Consider the following 13,516-nt stretch of genomic DNA (forward strand, 5'->3'; position numbering starts at 1 on the left):
CAGCTGACTTCCTGCCCTTTGGGCAGGGGGCTGGACTCGATGATCTCCCGAGGTCCCTTCCAGCCCTGATGTCTATGAAATCTATGAAACCTCCAAGCCAGCAACCTACTGGGATAGAGCAGGCCCACAGGGCTCGGTAGCACATGGGTGACAAGGGATGTTGCCCGTGCCTGTATCTGGACCTGCGCCAGGCCCAGACAGCTGAGAGCGGCAGCTGCAGCTGCAAGGCTGCCGTTTCCCTCCCCACCCCAACTGTCCAGCCCTGGACAGACTTGGGCACAGGCATGGGCAATTCAGACTTGGGCACAGGCATGGGCAAAGCCCTGTGCCACCAGCACACTAAAAGGTCCACGCTGCCAAAGCCCTCCATCCCAGGTCAGAGAGGAGCCAGGTTGTTCTGGCCCATGGCTCCAAAAGTGTACAAGCTGCTGCAATACCCCATCGCTACCTGCTTCCACCTGCCAAATGTTGCCTTGTTTGATCTCTAATCTCTAACAATCTCTTCCTTCTTTCAGTTGTCATCCCGTTCCCTAAGCAAAAGTGAAAGGTAGCAAAAGGAAAGAGGTTACTTTCCAAGGTTTTTGGGGTTGTTTTTTTTCTTTTTTGGACTGTGTGATTGCAAGGACAGGAAAGGGCAAGGGAAAAGAGATGACAACAACTCAGAGTCCTCATTTTAAATTCAATGCTCCCTCTGGTTGGGGTGACCACATGCTGAGATATTACAGTATGTTTGTATGGCGTTCATATGTGTGTGCATCATAACAAAAATGTGGTATTTAAGGCAAATAAATGGACTTAGGTTTTAAAGAGGTCACCCATGACTGCAGTATCTGAACATCTCCCCATGAAAAAGCATATGCAAATCTCTCTTCCCCTTAACAAACTTGAAGGGTACCGTCAGTTAAAAAAAATATTCACACAGATATGAAGTATGAGGACGCCACTTTTTGCCCTCCATCATTTCTTTGTATTACGTAGCCTTACGTAGAGGTAGTCCTTGAGCAAACTATCCACAGACAAGACACAAGGGAAACAGAGGCACAAGCAGGGTAAGTCACAAGGTCACAAAGCAGACAGGTGACAGAGCCAAGCACAGAGCCTAAATCTCCTGACTCGCAATCCAGTGCCCTCCAATTTGAGAGCGCAGCTGCAGAAAAGCCAAATCAGTCTGAAAACGACTGCTTCATAAATTCAATATTCTCTGGCCATAAGAGCCGATAACGTGGTTTCCAACGATCACCTAACTTATAACATCCTGTGCTACACGGTACAAGTCCTGGCATAAAAAGGGGGTGCTTTGATGTCATAAGCCTGTTGAATAAAACATCCCCTGCCTCCACCGCATGTACTTTCTGCAGGTAGAGTACCAGCACAGCCAGACACTGATCAAACACCTGCTACGTTTTGGCAGGTACTGTGTAAATAGAAAGGAAAAAAATCTCCAGCAGGAAGGAAGCTTAGAAGCACGTGTGGGTGTGAGGGTGCAGGAGCGCGGAGTGGGACCGCAGGTGCCTCCTCCAAAGGGTTAACTGCAGCTGGCGATGAGCTGTACTGCATCGCCCTGCCCAGGTCTCGCTGGCTTGAAGGAAGCTCTTGCTTTGGGCTTTGTTTTAAACGATGTTCTGCAAACCTGAGTGGGTTTAGTGCGTCTGTTGTAATCCCCTGCAAGCTCTGACAGCATGCTGAGAATGCAGCCTTGCTCTTAGCACAGGCGGGGGAACACAGTAGATGTATGTAAAGGAGCCTCTCCTGCAGGTGCCACGTGGGGCAGACGGTACCGCCAGGGTACGGCTCTGGTGAGTCATGCATCCATCAGCATCCGGCTGAAGGACTAAGTGTGACATTGCTGTGGGCTCACGGCACTGTAATTCAGAATTACACACAAATCCCTTTCTCTCCCTCTAATTCAGGGCTCAAATACATCCTGACTACAGCAGATGCAAAACTCAGCCTCACAGACCTGGACACGGCAGCACCCACCAGCCGAAGCATGACCTGAAAGGCGTGATGGTAGAGTTTACGTTTGCTAAACTTTATACTGAGGACCCCAAATTCTTATTCCCCTATCCCCAGCCAAAAAAACCCAAAACAAACCTCGGTAAAAGCCTCCAAATTCTTTGTTTATTCCCTTATCCTCAACCAAAAAAACCCAAAACTTGGTAAAGGGAAATCTCAATTACTCTGGTACAATATATTGTGAAGTTCGAGTGCCTCTGTTCCAGCAGGAAGAGTGCTAAAGATCCCGAAACGGCCAGACTCCCCCGACTACACCAGACCTGTAAGAGCAGGGAACATCGGGCAGAGTAGTTAACCGCACGAACGGCAATTACCAACATAAGAGCTGATGACTCACACATTCAAGATACCGTACTGTATGTTAAGTGAAGTTGATTCATTGAAATCAGAGATGAGAGAGCTTTGTTAGGTCCTTTAGTCTACCCCCAAAGGGGCAACGAGCATTATTTCCCACGATCTATTCCCCAGCGCTTTGCGTAACACACCGTGAAACAACGCGAGAAGTGGGGCCTCTCGCTTACTATTATATCACCTGCCTTTCAGTGCTCAAACTGAAACTCTCCAAAGTCAGCTGCATGGGAAACCTCACACGCCCAAGCACAGACCTGCCATTGCCATTGCCTTAGCATCCCGTCTTCAAGCAAGTCACCAGTCTTTCTGTGCCATGCTTTCCTCACCCAAGAAGCAGAAAACATACACGCAGGTTCACCGTGCAGATTTGCTATCACAGTGATGGTTGTTTGTAACACAACAGCACCCAGCAGCCCCACGGTGGAAAATAATCGTAGCACAGAGAATTAGAAAGTCCCTGATACAAACAACATGGCTAGGGACAGAAGTTACACTTAAACCAGCTTAAATGATCAGAAACTGGTTTAAGGCTGTAACAGAACAGAAGTTCAGTGCACATAAACCAGTTTCAAAATGGCTGAAACTGGTTTAAGATAAACCTGTTTGAATGCAGTATCAGACATGACTGATTTGGGTCAAACTGGTTTATGAAACTTCTGTCCCGGACCCCTTCCTGGCTCAAGTTAAACCACAGTCCTCCCACATCCCAGCATGCTTTCCAGCCCAGCTTAGACTAACCTGCAAAAACTTGAGTGATTCAATCTCGGGCTTTTTAACTGTCTGTACTTAGCCCGTGGGCTAAGTACTTCCCATTACACCTCAGTTAACCCAGATAAAAGGATGTGCCCCTGCTGTTTACCTTAGGATGCCTACAGATGTGCAGACTCAATTAATCAAGTCCACTGGAGCGTGGTAAATACCGCACTCCAGCAGATGACACACGTATCAGTGTCTCCATGCCAAAAAATGGTAGTGGAGGCGCTTTCCTATTATTCCTAATACATATAATTTCCTAATTAAAGTACCTGGAGTGTCATGTGTATCAACATCTCAGCACTGAAAAACGGTGGTGGGGGTGTTTTAACTAAAACTCATTCAATGAGCTTTAGTTAAAGCACCCACCCCATCATTTTTTAGCACGGACACGCTGATACACATGACGCTCTGGGTGCTTTAATTAGAGTGGCTCCTGGAGCCACTCTAATTAAAGCACCCAACCCTCCCACTCCTGGAGGACGTGTTTAAACACCCTTAGATACTAAAGCACTTACATACAGCACGGTTCAGATTGGGGCTGTCTGTATCAGATCACCATCAAGGAATAAAGAAAAGAGGGAGTAAGGGCAGTGGGCTACAGAGAGCTTAGGGAGTCAGCACGGTGTTGAGCTGGGATTTCCGGCTGGTTCGGGGAAGCAGAGGCAAACCCCAGTTCATGGAGAAGACAAGACCAAAATCAAGGCTCTTCCCTCCTACAGACAAGTAAAAGCACCTATTTTACAGCCATACAACTCGGGCTACTGATTTGGGACTGATGAGGTCTCAAGTATTTGGATAATGGTGTAGACTAAACCACTTGCATTTTTATCCACAGCAAGGGGCATGGGCCTGATGAAACAGCTACAGAGAGAAGAAGGGTCCCTCTCCTCAACTTGACTTAAGTCAGGGTGATAAGTGAGTGGGACATGGGACAGAGGCTCTTTAGACAGGATGGGGTGCATAAAAAGTTGAGCGCCTGTTTTTTTCTGGAGCAATGGATCAGTTCCCTCTGTTACTCATATACAACGCAGCCACTAAGATTTATTTTGTTTTCTTGTTAAAGAGGGAAAGTCCTAGGTATGAGGGTCTAAAAATAATTAAGAATAAGATATATCTGGTGATACAGAATGGAAAAGTGTAGCTGAATGCCAGGGTTGAGGGAAGGAGATATTCTAACCCAAAAGCTTATAAACATAAGTGATTGCTACAGCACCCTAATATGTTCCATTAAAACAGTGATATACCTCCAGTGGGCCTTCTTTTATTCACTAGTTACCTATATAAATGTACACACCTGTTAATCTTTCTCGTTTTAGTGAAGTTAAGTGAAGCATTTGCTGCAATGTTAAAATAACCAGACAGAAAGGGAGGGAAGTTTTCAACATGGGCATTAAACAACTCCAGATTCCAAGTTAAGTCTCTTGGCAATTTCTAGTACAATAAAGCAACTTGTTCATTATCCTTTAATATGTTTTTCTATGTTTAGGCTTATTAATTCCTTAAATCACTGGTAAGATCATAGCGCCGAATATAAAACTGTAAGTATCTCCTAAAAACTACTGCAATTGGACTAGAGAAACCATTGAGAATTTTCAGCAGTCTTATTCACAGGACTAAACAACCGAAGAACGTGCTAAACAGCAGCTCTTTTGTTGGATACTGAACAAAAGTTTTTTTTGAAACTGTTGAGTGGGAGATTTCATTTTATTATTTCTATTTATGACTCATATTATTGCAGCGTATAGGACTCTCAGCCACATCTCAGTACCCCATTTCAGACTCAGCGATGCATTTTCCGATTACTCTGTTCTAGTTGCACTTTCTTTGTATCTATTAACTGAGTTTAGGAAAACTTCTGCTCTACATTGTGGTTCCAGTAGTTAAAAGTTTGTTTTGGTGGTGTTACTCACACTCTGGTAACCTTCAGCACTTCATTCTTACCGCTCCACGCCAAATTAAATGAAGATCGCACTGACCTCTCTCAAAGGGGTGTTCACAAAAGTGATTAATGTTTGTGAAATGCTGCGTGGGTCTCAGGTGAAAGGACACTTTACTTCATGTACTTAACTGGATGAATTGTGCCTTCAGACAGCATTAGTGAGCATGCACGAGAACCTGGATCAGAGAGACCCACTCCGGCTGGTCATTTCTTAAGGGTGTTATTTTCAAAAGCCCTGGCATGCGGCACTTTTGGTCTTGGATCTGGTCCGAAGTCTTGAATCCCTTCAGAGTACCCAAGTCGAGGAGCTGATTATTCCTCCTGCTCGCATTCATGTCCCTCCATCATTATCATGCTGAGCCAGCTCAGCTCCAGATACTGCTACTTACCAACTAGCTCAGTCTACGCCAGTCATTGATAAATGTATCAAAAGCCAATTTAAAAAACAACAATTATCACTGTATTTGTTTTGGTGGGTGCTGTGGCTAAGATGCTACACTGGTAAGAAAAAAAGAGCGGGTCAGCAGGATAAACCTGCACAGGTCCTTCAAGAAAAAATCCCAGCATCCTGCAAATTTCCAGATGATCACTCCTATAGTTTCCCTGCCTTGAGAATGAGGCAGGACCATCTCAGAGACTAATCCTGTTTTCAGACATGTGAGTGCTGCCCACACAACAATCAATGCATCTGCAAGTAGAAATTGGCCCACAAAGTGAAATAAGTCAATGCAAGAGGGTCTCAGTGAGCTATAATACCCTGCACTAGCAATATTCCCAAAACATACATAACATTTCCATCCAAGACTTCATAGTGTTTTGTACCAGCAAGCAACTGTTTTTCAATAGCAACAGCACTTGGAAGGAGAAAGAGGAGGGCCTAAAGAATGACAGACCAGTCACTGTAATTGTGATGGCAGGAAAAAAACACCAGAACAAATTATTACACAATCAATTCATAAGCGCTTAGAGGATAATATGGTGATGAAAAAAACAGCCAGCACAGATTTGTCAACAACCAGTTGTGTCAAACCAATCTAATTTCCTTCTTTAATAGGATAACTAGCTAAGCCGATAAGGGGGAGCCGCTACGGTACATCTGGACCTTAGTAAGGCTACTGAAGCTGTCCCAAATCACATAAGCAAACCAGGGCAGCATGGTCTAGCCAAAACCAGCATAAGGCAGACTCACACTCAGACAACAGGGATCAGTGGCTCACTGGCAGACCGAGGCTAGGAACAAACATCTTTGCTGGAGCGTGACAAGTCATGGCCCAGCTAATCACACCCCAGGGACATCTAGAGCCATCTCTGATTGCTGTGCCCTGACTTGGGGAGCGTCTGCAAGCGGGGGTGAAAACCCCACTTGCAGACATGCCTCCCGTGGTGGGGAGTGAGAGAATCCCCTGCACACACCTGCAAGGGCAGAGTGGGGAGGAGCTCGAAGCAGGGCCCCCCTCTCCACATTTGCAAGCACGCACGGGGAAATCCAAATCCTTCTGCAAAACATTACCCCTACCACATCTGCAAAGCACGGGCATGGGGAGAGATCACTGGAGGGGGCACATCTGGTTAAGCAGGGAAAGCAAGGCAGGCACTCGCAAGGCCTGATGGAGGCTGACCCTGCCCAGGGAAGTCCTGGTGTGTGCAGAACTGAGCCCTTCAGGGTGGCTGGAGGACCTGGGCAGCTTCACTCTGCTGAGCCCTTCCTCCACAAGCCAACACACAGGGGCGGCACTAACGTGGTCCAGGGTGTTACTATAGTCTGTCGCTGCCATAGATGTGAGCACTTTTAGCATGACAGAAGGTTTGGACGTCTGCTTGCTTCCAAGGAAATGTCTATGGTGCAAAAGTGACATCCATGCCCAGCCTAGGAGAGATGCCAAGTAAGGTCCCACAGGGCTTTCTTCCATTCAAAAATTCCCTAGAGACCCATTTCATCTCCTCTCCCTTCCAAGGCAGAAAAGCGAAGTTTGCTGCATTTCAAGGGTAAATCACCACTTTTAAATCTTCACAATCATCATTTGCAACTTCCCCATGCACACCTCCTCTGAGGCTAACAAACAACCTCAGGTGAAGATTGGACATGCACACAAGTATCCTTCTGGAGACTTGTCTTTTGGCTGGTCTTTGGGATGAGATCTTCAACTCCATGCAGAAGCCCTTTCTCTAGTACATTAGCTAAAACCCTTCTGGCTCCACATGTTAAGCCTCAGCTTGTTGCCCCCTCAAGCTCAGAAGTGGCTACGTTTCAGCAGTGCTATGCCAATGCAGTTTGTGAAGCATGCAGAGAGGAGGGGCTGTGCGCTGTCAATGAAATCCTTTAATATTTTTGTTTTTCTTCCTCTTGTCCACAGAGCTATTTAGGGGAACTCTAACCCCTATAAACCTGACTCCAGGATTCATTCTAAAATTACAGCAAAATAAAATGCCATACATCTGTCTAACTGGGTGGGCCAATAAAGGCAATGACTACAATGCAAAGACCCTGGCTCATGTCTCTCCCACATGCAGCAACATCCTAATGATTGCAATTCCAGCGATCTTCGTGTCAGCACGGGAAGATACTTTCCTCACTTCCAGATAATCTATCTTTCCTTGCTTCTTGAGCGCCTTGGGATCTAGCGTAGAGGAGAAAGAACAAGGAGTGTCCTGGGTAAGACTATCTTCAGACTTTAAAGTTCTCTTCTTTAATGTCCCCCTTTCCAAGTCTTTAAAAGGAAGGCAGCCTTGAAAGACAAAAGTTTTTCTTCCCAAACTTTTCCTCTGCAGCGGGCATGTCTACAGGTGCATTTAAGTGCATCTAAATTTAATGCAAATGTTCCGAATTAAGCAGGTCTAGGCAGGTGTCTACACGTGCTGGCATTAAACAGCATTAACTTTGTGTGCAGATTAATTTGGGATGACCAAATCAGTTCACACGCAGACAGTTAATGCGCTTTAATGTGCCTACACAGGCATTAATGTGTTTTAACTATCTGTACCTCAATTTGTTACCTGCATTTGCAGGTATCGAATTTAGGCACAATTAGCCAAAACTGCCATTTTTAAAAGCGCATTAAGGGCACACGCGTTTAGGTTAATGTGCCTTAAAGCAACTCATGTAGATGCGCCCAGGAGGTAAACACACACCGAGTCATTTGGAGGTCTCATCCTCCACAGCCCTGGGATGTGCACAATAGCTTGGTGCTTGAATGCAAGTACTATGCCACGTGCCATGGTTTCAGATACTCGTAAGCACTACACACACACAGCTGCATGGTTGCTGAATTAGGCTCAAATATGCGGGGTCTCACACACTGGCTTAGGGTCTCACGGTCCTTGACCATTGTTAGAAAGTTATAGGCACTGGTTCATTATTTCTGGGTTGTTAGTGAATGCAGGACTGCCGGTTGTCAGATAAAGAGGGCTGTTTTGATGAACACATATGCACACACCTTCATGAAGGAACATAATGTCTCTGCAAGCAGACTTACAGAGGTTAGGATAGGAGGTCGTGTCCCTTTCTTCTGCCCACACCATGGGGACATGACAAGGGTTACCTACTCAGTCGCAGTATGCCTCCTGGAAGCAGGTGGCAGCAGACTGGTGTCCAAATCAGCCACCCTTGACATTTAATTAAATGCCAATATTTGGGGATCCTACAAGGAAAAGCAACAAGGATGTGTCACTCGCTGCCATGAATCAAGGGCAAGGAAAGTCTCGCAGGTTAAAGTGACGCTCGGTCATAGCGACGAGATGCCAGTGAAGACAGGAAGCCCTGTGGGCCGCTCCCAGCCAGTGCAAAGTCGCTCTCCCTGGTACAGTCTCATCTAGTGGGGGGGGACATCATTTTTGTTGGGCATGCCACACATTAAGCACTGCACCCCCCCTCAGTGCCACTCTGATCCCCTTCCCCTGCTCTAGCTGCTGCTCTGCTTTCTGCTCCCTCCTCTGTATTTTCTGCACTAGCTGCAGCCCTGCTTTCTACACTCTGCCTTATCTGCCTGTCCCCTCCCCGATCTGCCCCATGCCACTTGTAACACCCATGTCGCAGGCTGGCCACCTCAATCTAGTGCCCCACCACTGCCGTGGAGTAACAACCATGCAACTTGTCCATGGAAACATTATTCTTCCTTTTGCTCAGTTTTGCGTGAGTAATTTCTTAACTACCCTTTGTGCCACCTGTACACCCCCTTCGACCCCAACCCGTGGAGTACCACTGAGCAGGCACCGCTCACTGCCGTAAAGCAGAGTCAGCATCGGCAACACTTGCACAGAAGCCACGGAGAGAGCCCAAGCCCTATAGAAAGGACTCAACAGGCTGATACGTGCTGAGTGTTACAGACAGGAAAATGGGCAGCAGCAGACAAGTCTCCTGTCTCAGAGGTTGGTGTTTAACAGCATAAGGTCCGTGCTAGTCCGCCTTCTCTTATATAGCAGAACGCGCTGGTCTGATGTTGAACGCGCTGGAGGAGAAGGGCGAGAGGAGGGAATCAACACGCCAGAGAGACTGGCAATCTTTTATCTGGGAAAACAAACCAAGGAGCAGGCGTGAGCACTGAGCAGCTTCAAGTTTCATTCGCACTCCCCTGAAAGAAGAACCAGCAAGACTCCTGTGAACAACACAGCAATTCACAGCCTGAGAGTAGCCGGTGAGAGGGGCTCCAAGTCAGTGCTCTGTGGGCTGGATAATATTGTACTAGGAATAACAAGTAGCATATCGCCATGCCGCACTTCCAAGCACACCTTCCTTATGAAATAGTCACTGCTTAGAATTAAGAGAGACCACTCAAATCAGCTCGGTGCTACCGAGCAAGCCCAAACTCTTAGGAAATCAGGGCATCCACAGGTGTGCTCCTGAAGGGACAGTCCCACCATCCAGAAGGGACTGCTCTTTGAAAACAAGGGCATGCTTCCCCTGGGACATTTGCATCCCTGAGAAATCAAATATCACAGCCAAGTTGACATCCTAAGCTGCAGTCAAAGCTGAAGGCCCAGCAAAAAAAAGGATGCCATGTTCACTTATGCCAAGGGGCCAGCCCAGGCATCTACAGTAGTTCACAGGGCTCATGCTGCCTTTGTAGAGAGGCAAATTCCACTGTAAGCCATTGAACACACTGTGAAAAGCAAAGAGGGGAGGGTTTATACAATTCACAGGAATGCAGGACTGCAAGGGTTTGTCTAACCTGTCTCCAGAGCACGCAAGATTGAGGCAGAGAAGCATGGTGCATGCACCTGGCATGTGCTCGAGCCCAAAATGGATGCAACACAGCTGCCCCAAGGTAGCACTGGGGGGGAATCAATAGCATGCATCGGTGTGAAGGCAGCTGCTCCCATCCCCAGGCTGGGCAGGCATGCTCACCTTCCTCGCAGCACTCCCTAACAAGGCAATAAAGATGCAACGACCCAGGGGACTCCTTGGTCCCCGAGTCCAGCCCCTAGTACTGCAGGCAGCCACATCCCCAAACTAGTGCCTGAGATGGGGATTCTGAATCCAAACTTGATTTCTTTTGTGCCTCAATGACTCCTACTGAGAGAGGTGAGTCCAAATGCTCCTTCTGTAGAAGTCACCTGCACATGATTATCCATGCACCGATGACAAAAATCGTTCAGAACACGATTTCTCTTGTCCCTAATAAAACATGGATGTTTTGTCTACCCTAAGAGCATCCTCCCCATGAATCCCCAAGCATTTGGGGGCTGCCAACCTACTTTTGGGGCTGCACGTCTTCTTCTAGGGGCAGGACCATGTCCAGTATGAGCCCAGCTGAATTTCTACAGGGCCAGTGGCCCCGATCACAAGTGTTGCGACCTCAAATCAGGGCATGGCCCTTAGCTTGGGAACTGCTGATCTTCATCTCAGTGCATATATAAGTCCCTCTGGCCACAATACCTCATCCTATGCGACTGCTTTATGCAGAGCAGTTTGCTTTTCTGGCAAGATGCTGGCTTCAGGCATCATAGTGAGACACAAAGAATAGTAACTCTCCTGTTGCTCCAGCCACTAGAGCCTGGGGAGTCCATTCAGATGATGCTGGTTTGGGATGGTGCTGGGCCCTCTCAACTGCTCGCTGCCAGAACCATAACAGCTCTGCTGCAGGTCTGGGTCTCTCCTTGGGCGACCATCTCCTCCTCCTGCTCTAAACCGTGTGGTCCATCAGGCCGGGTGGTGCCAGAGTACACCCTCCTCTTCCCAAGTGTGGATGTGCCCAGGAATCACATCCACATCACCATGCACAGAGCAAACCCAGCTTTGCCATCCACAACATAACAGGTGGTCCTCAGTTGCCACGTGAGGTATCTACAATACATTCGTTCCAGTATCCATGCAGGAACTCATCTGCTCCCACCTCCATCCCCTCCGGGGAGCAGCGCCTGCCTTGGAGAAGGGCACATGCCAGAGCGAGCCACTTCAGCAAGCAAAAGCGGGAGGTTGCAGTCATTAGCTGCCCTTTGTGTTATGACAGTTGTATTACGAGTTGGCTTTTATGGAGCGTAGCCTTGCACTGTGCATTAGAGACTGTTTAAAACATACAGGCTGACATCTGGATGCTTTTCTCTTTCCACTTTAGCATTCCAAGAGCCCCCAGAGGGAAGGGGAGGGAAACAAGGAGAATATCACTGAGCTTTGTTTAAAAAAAAACAAACAGCTGGTTGCTAAATGCTGTTTGTGGGCTTGCATTCATTCACTGAGCAGTTTGTCCTCGTTGCTGTAATGTCGGAGCACGTTTCACTAATTAAATGCATCGCCTCTGAGAGTCAAACGACCCACGATGGGCCACACAGCCAGCTCCCTGCTGCAGACCATCTCAACAGCTCCACTCACCAATGCACCTGAGACACAAAAGCAAGCACTTGACCGCACGTGGGGGCCTTGCATAGTGTGCTGCTGTTGCAGAAGGATGCCAGTGGAAGGGAGTTTCGCATCCGTAGGACCTGCCACTCGACTGGTCCATCTCCAGCCCTCCGAAATAACACAGGACAACACAATGCCAGCAAAAAAGTCCCAGATTTTCTTACCTGTATCGAAAGCTAACAGCTTACCTATCTCGGATATGTCTTATGCATCAACTCAATGGCTAACAAACAAACCAAACCCAATGGAAACTTGACTTCCTCGCAAGGAACTGTAGTTCAAATAACCTACCATAAAGCATGACATCCAGCTACTGAGATGCATCAGCCACATTAAGCATTAGTAGTTCAAACTTGTACTCCCCAGCCCGTAACAAATTACAGGAAGAGTTCAACACATCACCTAAGGGTTGATAGCCTTGTCTCGACGGGCCTCCAAAGGGGTTCCTGCTTCCGAATCCACTTCCATCGATGGATCCGTAAGACATTTTCTAGGCAGTGGCAAAGGCAGGATTATCTGTTAAAGCTTAAAAAGAAAGAGAGAGAGAGAACACATGGAAAGAAAAGGGCAATTGGTTAAAGTCTGTGAGTGTTGCCACAAGAAAAGTGCAGCGGTCTCAGAATGAACTTCTCCCTACCCCTGCAAATACATTCCCACCGCCACCCCCAGACACCCTCACTCAAACTGAAGGGCTCCCACAACCTCAATAACCACGTGCGTCACACTGCAAATGCCCTGGGAAAATGACAACTAAAAGAAAATACTGGTGTTGAGAAGGATGGTGTTGGCTGCTAGGATGTGGGGAGCAGCTCGAGGCTGCTTGGGCCCCACATGGTGCACAGGTCGGCGCCCGGAGAGCCGGCCCTGGGAGCAGCTCGAGGCTGCTCAAGTTAGCCCAAACACTAGGCTGAGTAACTGGAGCCCCGCAGCATGGCTCCGCATTAAACCAAAGGAGCCCCGGTGCCCAGAGCAGGCCCCGGGAAAGGGAAGGACCCCCGGTGTGAAGTGGGGGAACTGGATCCAGCAAGGGCTCCAGGGAGCCGGGCCATCGAGAGGAGCCGGAGGCACCGCCGCACAGAGGCCCTTGTGGGACTGGCCACCGTGGGATGAGCCTTGGCTGCTTCAGAGAGGGAGCGGGAGCTGGTGAGGAAGCGGGTCCTGCAGGGGAGGCGGGCTCGGGAGAGGAGGGTCTGCCGCCTCCACCCTCCTCCATTGTGGGGGGCCGTGTCCACATCCTGGGACCCCAAAGGGGAGGAGCTCCAGGGAACACCCCCTGGGGTGCTGAGTGCACCCCATATTTTGTGATTATTGCTGTTTCGCACTATAGAGATTAATACAGAGATGGGTACTCCTCAAGGGAGTTTATGTCTTTATTGCCTACGGGTGTTTATTGCCTATTATTGGAATATGCCTACCTGTGTTGCTGCCCGTGTACGGCTACGGTATTGCTACCTCAGCTCACCTGGGGTTAAGTTCATGCTCATGTGTGTTTATTGTGTTGATGCCTTGACTTACCTGTACCAAAGTGTTAATGCTTATTCTGTGCAGGGGGGTTAATTATTGCACATGCTGTGAATCACCCGGTTTATGTTTCTGCAGTCCCTCGAAGTGGTGCCATG

At 48.1% G+C, this 13,516-nt stretch overlaps 1 protein-coding gene across 5 annotated transcripts in view; it reads right to left on the bottom strand.

Moving 5' to 3' along the window:
* TSNARE1 (t-SNARE domain containing 1) overlaps positions 1-12,436 on the bottom strand; it is a 571,939-nt gene extending 559,503 nt beyond the window's left edge. For all 5 annotated transcript variants that reach the window (XM_019553440.1, XM_019553422.1, XM_019553414.1 and 2 more), the window contains exon 1: positions 12,300-12,436. In XM_019553440.1, coding sequence (XP_019408985.1) covers positions 12,300-12,384 — 85 coding nt within the window. In that variant the 5' untranslated portion in view covers positions 12,385-12,436. The remainder of the gene's footprint in view (positions 1-12,299) is intronic.
* Between the last annotated feature and the right edge of the window lie 1,080 nt (positions 12,437-13,516).

This window comes from Crocodylus porosus, unplaced genomic scaffold (assembly GCF_001723895.1).
Source record: "Crocodylus porosus isolate Cpor-Errol unplaced genomic scaffold, CroPor_comp1, whole genome shotgun sequence".
Taxonomy (NCBI): domain Eukaryota; kingdom Metazoa; phylum Chordata; order Crocodylia; family Crocodylidae; genus Crocodylus; species Crocodylus porosus.